This window comes from Pongo pygmaeus, chromosome 13 (assembly GCF_028885625.2).
Source record: "Pongo pygmaeus isolate AG05252 chromosome 13, NHGRI_mPonPyg2-v2.0_pri, whole genome shotgun sequence".
Lineage (NCBI taxonomy): Eukaryota > Metazoa > Chordata > Mammalia > Primates > Hominidae > Pongo > Pongo pygmaeus.
The window spans coordinates 37011228-37026845 of NC_072386.2; the positions used below are offsets into that span (position 1 = coordinate 37011228).

The 15618-nt window shown below is 36.2% G+C and overlaps 1 protein-coding gene across 2 annotated transcripts in view; it reads left to right on the forward strand.

Annotated features, from left to right (window-relative positions):
- Positions 1-15618, forward strand: part of MLLT3 (MLLT3 super elongation complex subunit) — a 276492-nt gene that overhangs the window by 170090 nt on the left and 90784 nt on the right. For both annotated transcript variants that reach the window (XM_054501809.2, XM_063650503.1), the window contains exon 4: positions 2634-2777. In XM_054501809.2, the coding sequence (XP_054357784.1) occupies positions 2634-2777 (144 nt within the window). The remainder of the gene's footprint in view (positions 1-2633; positions 2778-15618) is intronic.

The window sequence follows — 15618 nt, forward strand, 5'->3', positions numbered from 1 at the left end:
TACATGGCAGAAAACTGCCCTCCTTTTAAAATTAATTCTAAAGTTACATCTTCTGTTTTACAACTTGTGTTTTATAACTTCTGTCTGTAACTGAGGATAGACAGATAAAAAATGATCATAACTAAATGTGATAATTACATTAATAGAGGAATGCTATGAGGGACATCTAATTCAGATTATATTGGGAGAGTAAGAAAGACTTTCAGAGGAATTAATGCTTTAGCTGGGTGTTGAATAATGAGTTTGCATTAACTAGGCAATAGAGGGGAAGCTATGCTGGGAGGGAGGACATTTTAGGTGTGGGGAGCACGACTTGTGAAAGGCCAAATGAATGAGTTAATGTGAAGTATTGGGGAACTGCAGATGCTTCAAAGTTGTGGAAAAACAGTATAGTAAGAGATCAAAAGAAATATAGGAAAGGTAGTAAGAGACTGCAATGGTTATTCCAAGGAAGTGGGATTTTATTGCAGAAACTGATGAACCATTAAAGGCTTTTATATCAGTGGAAAGCTGTAATCTGATTTTTGTGTTAGAAAGATCATTCTCTGGTCACTGTGGGAAGTAGAATGAGGTAAGTTCAAAATCAGGGAGGACATCAAATGAAGAATGGTGGTGGTCTAAGCTAGGACAGTAGGCCTTAGAGGAAAGGATAGGTAGATCTGAAAGTTCATAAGGACGAATACCAAATAGAACTTAGAGAAAATTTGACTGTAGTGAGTGAGGAAGAAGGAACAGTTGGGAATGATTTTTGTGTAATTTAACCTTGGCAAGCAGTTAGAATTGCTGTTTTCCAAGATAATAGAGGATAGGACAAAAGACATATGAAGGTAACTTTAGTTTAACATAATGCATGAATTGGATGCTGCCATAAGTCAACCTGTGGAACACATGTATGTGGCAGTCAGTGAGAGCTGGGTTGGAGATACACTTAGGGGAGTCACTGTCACACAGGTGGAACTGACTCCTTGTGAATGGGTGTCATCTCCTTGGGAAACTTTGCAGAAAGGTAAAGGACATTTAAGGTCAGTGAAGAAAGAGAGGAAAGTCCTTGAAGAAGATTGAGAAGGAATAGCCAGTAAACTATGAGGAAAACCAGGAGAGAATGGCATCCTGATAAGAGAGAGAAAAAGTAGGTTTCATGTCAGATTGTAGTGGAAGTGAAGGGGTACTAAGGAAATGAATAGAGATTATGATTTGGGAAGTTTGGGTGAGGAGGTGGAAACCATGAATTTTGAGTAGTTAATTCCTATATTCTGACAGTTTCAGGGGCTAAGACCCTTGAGTCAAAAGAAATGGATTCAAATTATTTTGTTTCATCATGTATTAGTAATATAACAATAAAACAAGGCTCACATCTGCCCCAAAGAGTGCAGTGAGAATTAAATGAGAGGTCATTATTATCTTGAGTCTGTATTTTCACCTTGTGTGGCTAAAGATCAATGTGTAGAGAGGGATAAATGTTCAGTCAACTTAAGTAACGGCTTGAGAGTTGAACCTGGGTATCGGAAATTCTAACTATTGTATTCTTTTGCATAGGATGCTATTTTGTCCTAGTTATTTATTCAGAAAAATTCCATTCTTATTAATCTCACAGATACTTACTGCATTTCTACTGTGTAGGCATAAACTAGTTTTTGAGGGTACAATGGTGATTCAAACATTGATCCTACTTTCAACAGTCTTCTGATCCAGCAGGGTAAATGGTGATAATAAGAAGGCAATTATTCTAAGACGTGGCAAGGGTGAGAGAAAGATGCACACAGAGTAGAGGAGAGGTAGTGGGGAGTTGGGAGTTAAGGGGAGGTTTTCCAAAAGTGAAATCTTGAGTTAGGAATGGTGAGAAGTTATCTAGGTGAAGCAGTAGGTAGAGAAATGGAGGTAGGCAATGAAGGTAGTAATGCAAAGCAAGAATGAAACCAGAGGTAACCTACAACACAGTAGGTACTGGGAAGCAACCAGCATTGGGATGTTGCTAGGCCATCAGATGGACAGAAGGGGAATGGTGGGATATGAAGCCAAGAGCCAGATTATGAAGGCCCTTATGTGGCATTCAAGTGAGATTAGGATTTTTAGCCCAATGGCTATTGGAAGCTGTTGAAATTTTAACTAGGAAGTGAAAATGGCTAGATTTTTGTTTCATATAGATAATCTTAAGGCCTGAATGGAGGAGGGATTGAAGAGAATATATCCCAAAGTAGAGAGTTTATAGTAGTTTGGGCCATGAGTGAAAGCCTAGCAGTAAGAGTTAGAGGGCTTGCTGAAGAAATATTTATGGAGAAAATGGCAGCCTTTGATAGTGAGTGTAGTGGGGTAGGGAAGAGGAAGGAATGTGCTTGGTTTCTAGTTGGGTGGCTATGTTGCTGGTATCCCATCACCTGAAAGATCATGGGGAAGATGAGAAGTTTTTCTTATTTCATTTCCCCTAACACAAGAAACTAATTTGTCAGATATTTCTATTTTGTTTCACTGATGATTGATTCCATGATACTTTTTTTTTCCCAGTACTACTTTGACAGTTTAGCTGTTAGATGTCTTAGTTCTTTTCTACTTCTTATGAGGAGTAAATTTTTGCTTTTAAAATTTCACTTATGCCTCACTCTCTTTTTTCTTTCATAATTTTTGTTAACCTCCAGGAAGAACCTAGGAAAGTCCGCTTTGATTATGACTTATTCCTGCATCTTGAAGGCCATCCACCAGTGAATCACCTCCGCTGTGAAAAGCTAACTTTCAACAACCCCACAGAGGATTTTAGGAGAAAGTTGCTGAAGGCAGGAGGGGTAAGTGGCACTCTCTTGTGAAAAGCATTCTTATTAAAAAAAAAAAAACAAAAAAAAAACAAAACTAGTTCCTGATGTGTTAAAAATATAAGGTTTTGGAAGAGGTAAAAGAGATGATGTACCTTACTGGCTTAGCTGTGGATTCATGTGTTGAGATGAACAGGTAGACAATAATATTTTAGATAGGCTTAAATTTGAAATTACACTGTTTATTAAAACAGCCTTAAGATCTATGCAGCTCAAATTTAATTATGACAAAACCCCAAAACAAACAAGCAATAAACTCTTATTTAAGAAAAGAATAATGTTTGAACTGTGTTATATCAGTTATAGAAACTTTTGGGTTACGTTGCAAGTCACATTAAAAATTATATAAGAAGAAATCCAAATTTTCTTGATCACAATTAATAAAAAAGGTATCTTCACTCATACTACATGTTTGGGTCACTTAAATACACATTTTTGTTGGTTTGAATTTTATGTCGATAAAAGATGGATTTTCCTTTTTAAAGTAATGGTAGCAAAAGTGTTGTAAACTTTTGCCCTTGTGATTTGACTAGTATGGGAAAGAATTTTAAGTGGTACCTCTTGCAAACGTAAACATTTGGAATGTTTGCTTCTGAATCTGGGTCAGCTGTACAAACACTATTGATTGGTCAAAATCTATTTGACAATGAGTGTCACCGGGATCATCAGCTCCTACTTCACATGAACTTATGTGTCGTATTATGTGGGCACTTCACACCCCATCTATTTTGAAATATGTTCTTTTCTCCAGGATCATCTTCACTTTAGTTTCTCTGGAAGGTTTTTGTGCAGTTTTCTATTTATGAAGTTATTTTCTATATGCATTTGTAGACCGTAACCCATCAAGATGCCTTATATCACTGATAAACTCTACCTGAGGGCTTTGTAGGAAGGAGGTGGTTTTTTTTGTGGCACAGTTTTCTTTATTGGATACATGAACAACCACTTTGAGAACCTAAGAAAAGCTATTGTTCCTCTTATGAGAAAGTTGCCCATGTATATAATTGTGTGAATATTCTGGGTGATGTGGACCCCATTTTTTGAGTTCTGTTTTGCTAGGCTGCTGTCCTTTTACCTGAATTATGAATATGCATTTGAAGCATTGCAAGTACTTTTACCATGTTTCATTCCTTGTCATATATATGTCAGTAGATTATGGTTTAAGTGGGTATTGAGCCAGCTTTGGAAATGAAATGCCACTTAGAGTATTCTATGGGAGAAATACAGCTTCATGAAGAAATGGGCTTTTGTAACACAACTTATTTTAAAATTAGTAACTTATTATGATTTTATTAAAGAAGTTGTTTGGAAAAGTAACTCTGTTTTACTCCTTTTATAGTTATCAGGAGTATAGTGTTGATGCTATTTACCTATGGCTATGCCCTTAACAGTCAACTAACTGGTCCATTTAAAATCCTAATCAACCACTTTTTTTTATGAATTTAGCATTTTACATTTCTGATTATCTCTCTTGGGTTGTGTAGTTGGGTGGGTAAATTGGAGAGTGCAAATTATGTAACTTTAGTACATCATGCTTCTGATAAGGGTCGTAGGAAAACGTAAATATGACACAAGAACTTTTTAAAGCAACCACTTAGTCCCAGAGAAGTCGAGGGTTGCCTGTGAGCTGGAAGAGAGGTTACAGTCAGTGATAATGCAGCAAAGTGCAGCACTGCATCCTGATAAGGTCTCTAGTTGATTTCTCATCTTGTGCTCTACTGAGCCTTTATCTCAGAATGATTCTTCTTGACTTCTAACTTTCCTTCTTTGTGTTTAAGTGCTGTTTGAAGCCAGCAGATATTTTCCTATTAGAATTAGATTGTGTCTTGACAACTCTAAAATAATAAGTTGAAATGTGAACTATTCCAGGCATATGCTATTTGAAATATTACAAGTTACTTAAGGGACTAATCACAGTGAATTTTGTAGTAAAATAAGCATTTAAAAATTCATTAAAAATCATAGTAATTCCACAGATTCTGTCTATTTCATATGGGAAGATTAAAATAAACTTCTATAGAAATGTAAAAAAAAATCAATAGACTAATAAACATCTTTTGGCTTACCTAGATTTTTGACTGCCTTATATTATTGATACCTGGCTTTAACCATTTGTCTTATCTTAGTATTAATGCAGCCTATCATGGTGTTACTAACTTATGAGCCATTCTGATTTCATGAGAAATGAGTTCACGATTATGTCTTCAGATAAACTTATTATTATTATTTTTTTTGGCCTGAGTTTTGTGGTGGGAGAGAGGATACTTTCCTCCTTATACCTAAAGATTATGTATTGACATAGATGTATATATTCTACCTTAAAAGGAAAAAGTAATTGAACCTCTCTTCTCATCTTTATATATAAGTTAAGGCATGGGTGGAGTAAAAGTGTTTGGCTATGGTTCCTTCTCTTTTATTATTTTCTTTTAAACTAAAAGTGCATAGAGCTATTAAAAGTTGAGTGTTGCTTTTCAAGAGATCAGAGAGGTTGATTTTAGAGCTGGCAGCATCTTGGAAAAAATGTTTTTCAGCCCTTAGAAGAAAATAATTCCAAAGAACTTTTTGCCAGAGAATCTTGAAAAACTGCAGATTTTTTCTACTTCATAATCTATAAGCCTTTAACAACTTTTTTTGGGAGAGGGGTCAATAACATTCTATTTTTTTCACTGGATTTTGTTTTTAATTTCAATGTCGTACTATTTCCTAAATAGTCTCAAAACTTGGTGTATGTCCCTCTTGGAAGAAATATACCCTGTGTTTTTCTGTGACATGGCTCCCTAATATTAAGTATATTCTTGTTATAAAGAAGAAATATTGTGGGCAGGGCACATTTAGATCCAAACATTATTTTCTGAGAGTATTGAATACAGAGTGATTTACTTTATAGGACCCTGAAAGTAGGTTCCTCTAAACTAGACAGCTCATGGGAGCTTGCTGGGGAAATTGTGGATTTGGTTTAGGATCTAGCCCGTCTAACTTTTTTTTTTTTTAATTGAGATAGAGTCTCACTCTGTTGCCCAGGCTGGAGTGCAGTGGCTTGATTTTTGTACACTGCAGCCTTGACTTGCTGGGCTGAAATGAACGTCCCACCTCAGCTTCCCAAATAGCCGTGACTACAGATGCACGCCACCACATTTACTAATTTAAAAAAAAATTGTAGAGACAGGGTCTTATTATGTTCCCTAGGCTGGTAGATTTTTATTTTTATTTTTTGAGATAGGGTCTTACTCTGTCACCCAGGCTGGAGTGCAGTGGTGCAGTCATGGCTTACTGCAGCCTCAACCTCCTGGGCTCAAGTGATCCTCCCACGTCAGCCTCCTGAGTAGCTGGGACTACAGGCACAGACTACCACACCTGACTAATTTTTGTATTTTTTGTAGAGACAGGGTTTTCCCATGTTGCCCAGGCTGATCTTGAACTTCTGAGCTGAAATGATCAGCCCCCCTTGGCCTCCTAAAGTGCTCTAACTGCAGGCATGAGTCACTGCGTCCAGCCCCTTGTAAGGCTTTAAGTGAGAGAAAGAGGGTAGGGGTTATGAAATGAGAAAGAACAACTTGAGAACTTATTTTTAAAATTATTATTCATATTTATTATATAAATTTTTGTATGTTATATTAAGGGAGGCGATTTCCTTTGAGATCTTTATTCTTTGACTGGTAGAGGGAAGAGAGCAGTGAGCAGTAAACTTTTGAGGGCAAGAACAAACATAATATGTCTTTTAATTTTAAGCAAAAGGACCAAATATACTCTGTGGAGAAGCACCTCTCTATTTGCTGAGATATTTCTATGTATTTCCCATTTTTAAAGAATGAACTGATTGATCACTTTTGGATCAGTGATTCTCAAATTGTGCTCATTAGGATGTTAAGATTAAAAGGCTTATGATCATGACAGATAATTTTCTCTCTATTCACTTATCACTTTTTAGTAGTTGGATTCAGTCATATTGAAAACATTGCAGAAGAGTTTGTCATGTATTACTATAAGATAGATGAAAGAAGATGAGCTTTTCTTTGGGTTGTTGGCAAAGTAAACATATATTGTATATTAGATATTGTATATTGGGGAACTAAAATTTATTATTCTACTAACTTGTCTTTCTGAATTTCTGGTTGGAAAGAAGTGTGATACAATTGGAAAAGTTTTAAAGTCAAGCTGGTTTAGATAAAACCTTTATCATCTTCAAGCTGGGTAACCCTGGGAAAAACCATTGCATCTTTTTGTATCTCAGTTTATTAGCTGTGAAATGGATATGGCAGTGTTTTCCTCATAGGGAACATGTAACCATGGTGTATGGCACATAATAGATACCCAGTACCTTAGTTCTTTTCCCCTCAATTACTAGTTTAGAATATCAACAGATGCTTAACCATCTTTATATCAGGCACTTAAAGGTATGGTGAAAACGATTTGCTATTTAGTGTAAGCTACTCAACATTTATTCACAGGAAAACATGTTTAGCACCAAGTTAGTGTGACTAGCGCATTGATAGATCTGTGTTGTGTTTAAAGATTAGCCCGTGGTTTCTTTCTTCAAGCTGTTGGCACTCTGTTTGTATTTTGCTTGTGTAAAGTGCCTATTTGTATTTTGCTTGTGTAAAGGGCTTGGAATATTATTTTGTAAGATGTAACTTTTCATTAGAAAAATGAATTCTTACCATTGTTCTTAATTCTGAATTTTTAGCGGATTAAAGGCTTCTCAAGGCTATGTGTTTCCTTAGAAGAGTTCACATATATGACCAGCAAGGTAGTTGGATCCTTGTGCTTCTACGAAGAAAGCACAAAATAGGCAAGCATCTTTGAAAAATCAAGTTTATTTTACCGTTTCTTTTTTTTTTTTTTTTTTGGCCTGGAAACCAAATGGCCTGCTTTGGTTCTGTTGTTTTTTATGGGATGGTGGTAGGGTGTTGGGTGTTTGTTTGTTCCTACTACCTTTCTTTCTTTCTTCCCTCCCTCTTTCCTTCTCTCCCTCCCTCCTTCCTTCCTTCCTTTCCTCAATTAAACAGGGCAAAGTCTAAACATGTTGTTCAGTCCTATTTCTGAATCACTGGCAAGCAGTTAATTTTGAGGACTGAAAATTAAAACTAACCACAGCAGTTGTTAAAACTAGGGTTTCTATAGGCAGAAATCCAATTCTGTTCAGACACCACCTGTTTCAGTAGGACATTTCAGATGCCCATTTGGCAAGATTTGCTGGAGAAGACATGGGGAACATGCTTCCAGTCTGTATTAAATCTGCAGCATAATGCAGTCCTGTTTCTGAGAGTGACAGTTACATTTATATATGATCTGTTTTCGCAAGGAATAAATTGGAATCTTTCTGAAATGCTGCTTATTGTCAAGTGAAATTCAGGTCCAGAGTGGACCTCCAACGAGGGGTTTTGCTTATTAAAGGGCCAAAAGGATCTTAGGATAAGGAGCTTTCACTAATGCAGCTGTGTCAAGCCATCTGAACACAGCATTTTATTACAAGGATTTGAAATGAATCTTGTGTAGGGTGGTTTAGTGTTTCCTTTGTAGGGTAGTTCAGAACACTTCTAATTTCTCAACTGTATGGATCACATTCTCTTCTCCTCAAATTTTAATTTTTTTGAATAGGTAAATATACACACAGTGCAGCATGATATACAGTAGGTTTTCCTCTAGGACACCAGTAATACTGTAGTAAATAAACTCATACATAGTTCTTTGTGCACATGGATATGTCTGTAGGATAAATTCCTTAGAGTAGAATTGTGGGTCCAAGGCAAAGTGAAATTTAAATTTTGGTAGACATGTACACATTTCCTGCCAAAGAGGTTATACTACTCTATGCCTGCACCTAATAGTATGTGAGTGCATGTTTCTCCACAGGATGATTTATTAAACTACCCTCTCCCCCAACCTGATGGATGAAAAATGGCATCTCATTTGTAATTCACATTTCTCCCATGAGTGATGGTGAGCAACTTTTCATATGCTTAAAAAGCCATTTTCATTTCCTTTCAAAGGCCACATTTTAATGTATTTTAAATTGGAAATATTCTAAGTGTTTCGGTTTCAACTTAAATTTATGGGTACTCTTCCCACATACTTACATTTGGAAAGGTTACAAAAAGATACGGAAGCCTCTTTAACCAAGGTCTGTGTTTTCAGGCTTTCTTCGATGTGTAACAAATTATGTTCTTAGGAACTGATTTGTCAAGACTTTGGCTTCTAAAAATATAAGTGGCTTTTGTGGCAAACTCATCTAGACAGTGCCTAGAGATGGATAGCTGGCTGCTTATTTTTAAAATGACTCAAAGAAAATAATACAGAGAAGATTATTTTAGTGGCTGTCACTGGACAGCTTCATTGGATTTTTGGATATTTGTTTTGGAATAAGTACCTTTTTGATTATTTTCTGATATATATAATTCTGTAATTGTCTGCTTCAAACGATAAAAGAATGCTGCTGCTTTTTTACTGGCACTGATAAAAGGTGGTTTATTTAAATAAATGTAAGACCAAGCAGGCTGCTTCATTTATGTGGTTATTTCTTAGAAGCTAATTTTCTGTCATATTTGGCATTTTCTCCTTCTTTCTATAACCTTGTCGGCCACCTTCCCCCACAAACTCTGGAAAATTAAGTTATGAAAGTGGAACATACATATAAATATTAAGTAGAAAGTCAAAATTGTGAGCCTTAATTCCAAATGTAATGTCGATCTCATAAATTATTTCAGGGAAAGCATGGTCATGATAGTACAAAGTTATTTATGTCACTCAACCTATTTAGTAGTTTTATGATTTAATGTCTTCTTAAAGTCACACACGTTGATTGCAGGGCAGTTACAGACTTTTGAAAATATGTACCAGAAAAATCTGTGTGATAAAACAACTTTCGTGTCTTCATTTGTTCCTTCCTTCCCAACTACCTGTTTACCTTTTAAGTGACGAGGAAAAAAACAGGAGCAAACTTTCCACTCTGCTGAAAGCTCAAATGCCATTACTGCATAAACTAAGCAAAGACTGAAAGAAAAACAGAGGAGAGAGGGAGATGTTCCTAGAATGTGTACTAAGAAAAGTTGTTTTGAGTGTTTAGTTGTCAGTATTGGAAGATGTGCCCCATTTCTTTCTGCAGACCTCACCGAAGTAGCAGTTTAGCTGACTGTATGTACGAAACTCTTAATATAGTAACCTTAATTTAGTTTTGAAAGGAAATGCTGTGATATCTTAAAGTTGTCACTTAATCCTGCTACTACCTCCTGTCCCCAAATGCACAAAAAGCCAAGAAAATAACAAATGAACAGAAAAGGAAAAATATGAAAGGATGTGAATGTTGGAGAAATTTCAGATTAAGAAATAATTGTTTCTCTGTTTAAATACAAAAATATTGCAGTTGAAAACCATAGATTCTGTTTCTGTATTTCGTCTTTGCTTAGGTACTAGCTCTTTATGTACTTGTTTCAAGGATGCATACAAAGTGTATCTAATACTTTATCTGAGTTCATTCTCTTCTAGGATAGTGAGGGAGTTGTCTATGAGCACAGATGCTTATTCTGACTGTCCCCGCCAGATATTTTTGAGTTTCATACTCTATAATATTAAGTGAAAACAATTTTAGGGGAAATTGAGGAGGAGAACAGGGGCTATGATTAACATTTTGTTTTATACCTTTTTTCTTGTTCCATGAGTTATAAGAAAACCTGACAATAATCAGAATCTGAAGGTAGCACTTTAAGAAACAAATGTCTGAGACTTGAAGTAGGCATATGTGGTTCATTTTCAGGGGTTGAGGATAGGTGGTAGGTGGCTTAATATAATAACCTTCATTACCACAGGGGATATAGCCATGGTATAACAGAAAGAATGTTTGATTTGATATCGGAAGGCACAAATTCAATTCTTGGATCTGCTGCTAGTTTACCTTGGGCTTAGGTTTGTATAAATCTAAAATAAGCGTAATATCTCCTTTCTCCCATTTGAGATTATTAAATGCAATCTGGTACATAATTCAGTAGTCAGCAAATAATTAGTTTATTTATTGACATGACATCTTTTTTCTGCAGATTTATTATATTTTCGGTTAAACCATGATTTTTGTTATCTGGAATGGTGAAAGTAAAAGGTTTCCATTACGAGGATTTGACATAATAATATTATTCTACCAGAAAGAACATATTTTAGTTTCAAGAAGGAATCTAACATTTTCCCTGATTTTAAAATAAGTATGTGTTATTTTTAGAAAGTGTGGACATCTAGAAAAGCAAAAAAGAAGAAAATAAATCATTGTAATCTTTCCGGTGACTATAACCTCTGTCAGTATTTCACATTATAGTTTTCTGTAGATGAGATCCCACTGAAAATCTATATTTTGCATTTAATATATTAAACATAACGCATAGATTTTAAACATATATGACTTTATGTCCTCACACTTCAGAGGATTGATACAAACTTTTTGGTTGTTAAGAACTTACCATTAATGTGTTCTATTGCTTTCTTTCTCTGCCATCCCCCCACTCCCCTTTCTGGTACTCTGCTTCTCAAAATTAAACTTACTGGCTTAAGACCCAGAAATTTTAACATTGAGAACAAAAGAACTGTTTTGCACAAATTTGAAATTTTCTCTTCATGGTTTTGACAATACAGAAGTATGATGTACTAGTTGGTTTTTTTTTTTTTTTTCTGGTGACTGTTTAGTCCATAGATCAGTTATTTGGAAAGATCTGTAAATATTTTGTTTCTGTTTTTGTTTTTGTTTTTGAGATGGAGTCTTGCTCTGTCACCCAAGCTGGAATACAGTGGTGCCATCTTGGATAACTGCAGCCCCTGCCTCCTGGGTTCAAGGGATTCTCCTGCCTCAGTCTCCTGAGTAGCTGGGACTACAGATGTATGCCACCACGTCCAGCTAATTTTTGTATTTTTTTAGTAGAGTCGGGGTTTCACCATGTTGGTCAGGTTGGTCTTGAACTCCTGACCTCAAGTGATCCGCCCACCTCAGCTCCGAAAGTGCTGGGATTACAGATGTGAGCCACTGCACCTGGCCTAAGATTTGTAATTTAATATAGATTATTGTAGGTGTAGATTTTGCAGCTTGTCTTTGCAAATATCACTCACACCTTCCCTTTCACTATAGGGTACATTGTGGGCCTGTGGGTAGTGTGAAATGGTAAAATAATGGACAGATTGAGTGAGATAAGGATGCCCTATTCATGAAACAAACTGGTCCAATCAACTACAGTTAGAGTAAAATGAAGTATAATAAAAATTTAGTTGGCCTTACAAATATCAGCCTTTACATGAACTTGTGGTGACTTAAGATAGGAATTTATATGGGTAATGTAGACAGAAGTCCATGCATATGGTGACCATTGTGTCTTTGGGCAAATTAAAAATGTCATGCTTATAATCCCAGCACTTTGGGAGACTGGGGCGGGAGGATCACTTGAGGCCAGGAGTTTGAGACCAACCTGGGCCACAGAGTGAGACCCCTGTCTCTACAAAAAATAATATAAAATAAAATAAAATTAGCTTGGTGTAGTGACACACCTCTATAGTCCTAGCTACTCAGGAGGCTGAAGTAGGAGGATCGCTTGAGCCCAGGAATTTGAGGCTCCAGTGAGTTATAATTTCTGTTACTGCACTACAGCCCCAGCCTTGGTGACAGAGCAAGACCCTGTCTCTAAATAAATAAGTAAAGTGCTGCTACCTCTCCCCACTCTATAAAACCCCAGCCCAAGGAGCATGGCATGGCTAGCATAGTGTAGCTGAATTTCAGCTAATCCTCATCCCATTGGCCACACTTCCTATGCAGGGTACCATCTGGACAACCATTTGCAGTGGCACTATTTATAGGTTCATAAAAAAGGTGACTTTGATATTAAAGCTATCTTGTTTGATATAGTCTAGACAAAGTTATCTGGAGAAATAATACATAAATCTTTCTTGAAAATTTGTTATCAGAGTGTTCTGGTTTTGAATAGTCATGTTCTTTCAAAGGTTTAGCTTGACCTCTCATTCTGCCACTCTGCTTTGTGCTTTTAGCTTATAACACTATTGTCCAGCATTCATAGATCTCTATAAAGGTCTGATTTAAGCATAGGGAGCAAAAACTTTTGATAAGACTGTTTTGCTAAACCAGGGGTTTCAAATGCCAGTGACTATGAGACCAAGCTAATCCTTTGAAAGAACATGGCTACAAAAACTAGAGGACCAGCTGAATAATGTAGCCCTTGCTGTAGGGAATTTCACACAAAAGATAGCTATTTATTGTTTTTTTAAAGTAAAGATTAAATGAAGTGGAATTTTCCTTTCTGATGATTTTGAGCTCTGAATACTTTGGCAAAGAGATCATCAGTGAGCTCTAAATCAGGAATATTCTAGATCAGCACTAATAAAAATACCTTCTACTACGTTCCAGTTTTAAGATGTACTTTATCTGATTTGGCTCTTCATATGGGTCTCAGGGCCAGGGCTAGAACTAGTTCTAGTTGAGTCATTTCTCTTACATCCCCATTGTATTTTTTCTTCCTAGATTTCTGTTCCTACTCTTGACAGAAGGGATTGGTCTTTCGTCCATCACACCCTCTCCCAGGGTCAGGTTTCTTGAGCTTCTTTACTTCTCTATCCACACCAACCCCTGGGATCATTTTATCTGAAATCTGTTCTTTTTTATTTTTTTCTGGAAGATATTTTTGTGGCTTATATACATACACTTAATTTTGGCTTCAGTTTATTTTTCTTTTTGAATTAAAAAAAGCTGTAATTAAACCTTTATTCTGATTTACCTTTTTAAAATGAAAATAGCTTGACATCAGATGTATGTGCCTCTGTACTGCAGAGCAACATAGAATGTGAATGTCTCACAGGTCTTAGGTTAAACTACTCTGGATTGATCAGCCTTAAAGATAATAGTAACACCTATAGAAATTGAGATGTGTAGTAGCTTTCTCACTGCTCAATTTTCTGCATACTGATCCTGATTTTTTTTTTTGATGCAATGAATACAGCATAACAGTCAGAAAGGCAGACTCATAGCACAGCTCTTTTTTTCAAATGCTGGTATTGGTGCTTCGTAGCTGTGTGTCTTTGGGCACATTACTAATCTCTATCAGTCTGTTTGCTCATTTGTAAAATGAGGTGTTGGTACCATATACCAGGATATAGTAGTTGTGAGGATGACTTGAGATAATGCATGAGAAATGATTAGCACAGTAACTGCTGTTTAGGAAAAACCCATGAACACTTTCATTATTTTTAATACATTTAGATTCTGGGCATGCAGATCAGGATGTATTTTTATGGCTATAAAACGAGTAAATCATACAGTTTTGTAGCTGATGAAATTCTTTGATATAATAGGTCAAGGTCACCATTTTACAGATGAGTAAACTAAGGCATCAAATACTGAAATCAGTCAAGCAAGAGATAGCTGAGTCAGGGTTTTTGTTCAGTCTTGCATATTCTTTCTATGGTTACACATAGTGATATTAGCTTTCTTTTTGGAAATGCAATGAAAGGAAGACAAAGAATTAAAAAATAAAAATCCCCAGGGCCACTTCTCTTAGTTGCATTAGGACCAATGGAGCAATCTTGCATGAGTCTCCTTTCTGAAGACAACTTGGGTAAACTGCCAGTGAAGCAGCTCACTGGTTGGCAGCAACGGACTTCACCTTTTTGTTTATTGCTTTGTAGACTAAATTTTCCTGTATTTCTCTTGCTTCTGAAAATACAATTTATGTGGAGAATATGATAATTAGAAATACCTTTCCCCTAAACTTTTTAAAGCCAGCATCAACCTATCTGTGGGGATTGGTTAAGTTTGCATTTTCTGTAAGTTAAGAGGCAATCATAATTTTTGGAGTTTTTCTTTTATTCAGTTGAACAGCAAGGTTATGCATGACTTTATATGTGGTCTAAAAATGGTTAATGCAACATGAATCAGCATATGAAAAAGCCTATCATAAAGTCAAGAAATAACTGTAATCTACCAGGGTTTTGAAAGTAGAGATACAAATTAGCCATGGGGTATTGTGATTCTTTGAGTGCTTAGATATTAAAAGATATTCTGCTCAGGGTAGGAAAGTAGGATGGTAATACACTTTAATAGAATCAGTTTACTGTGGCTGACTTGCTACCTTTTCTCTGGGGGAGCTACTTTGGCTTCTTTATAGTCATATTCCTCTACCCCGCCACACATGTACAGTCCTTTGCATTTATGATCTAAAAATGGTTGAGAATATTTGAATCTAGGACTGATAAGACAAGCTCGGGAAATCCAAGATGCTTTTCAAGTCCTGAAAGACTTCTGGCAGAAGATTTTTATTCTTTTGTTTCTTGCTTCATAGATTGAAGTTCCCTATACAAAACTAATGTCTTTTGCTTCTGAAAATCAAGTTCGAGAGGACCTTCCTAAGTCTTCCCATACTCCTTTTTCCTTCAGATACCATCCCTACACCTCCCACTTTCTGCCTACATAGCTCGGAGTGTATAAATAAACAAAAATAAAAATGTCTTTCCAAGAGGCATTTTTTAGCTTAGTGCTTGCCTTATCTGGAGGACATATAAATACTTTTCATTTTGAAGTATTTGAGTACCTACTGTGGGCCACACTTAATGCCAGATTTTGGGTATGTAGTGAAAGATCACTGAATTGTTTTGCTTTCTATCAAGCCTTAACCCTTGGTCAATTTTTAAGGGATAATAAATTCTCATCTTTTAAGAGGACTGGAATAATCTAGCTCAGTTTCTTCTTTTTTTAAAAAACACTGGGTGTGGTGGTGAGCACCTGTAGTCCCAGCTACTAAGGAGGCTGAGGCAGGAGGATTGCTGGAGCCCAGGAGTTCAAGTC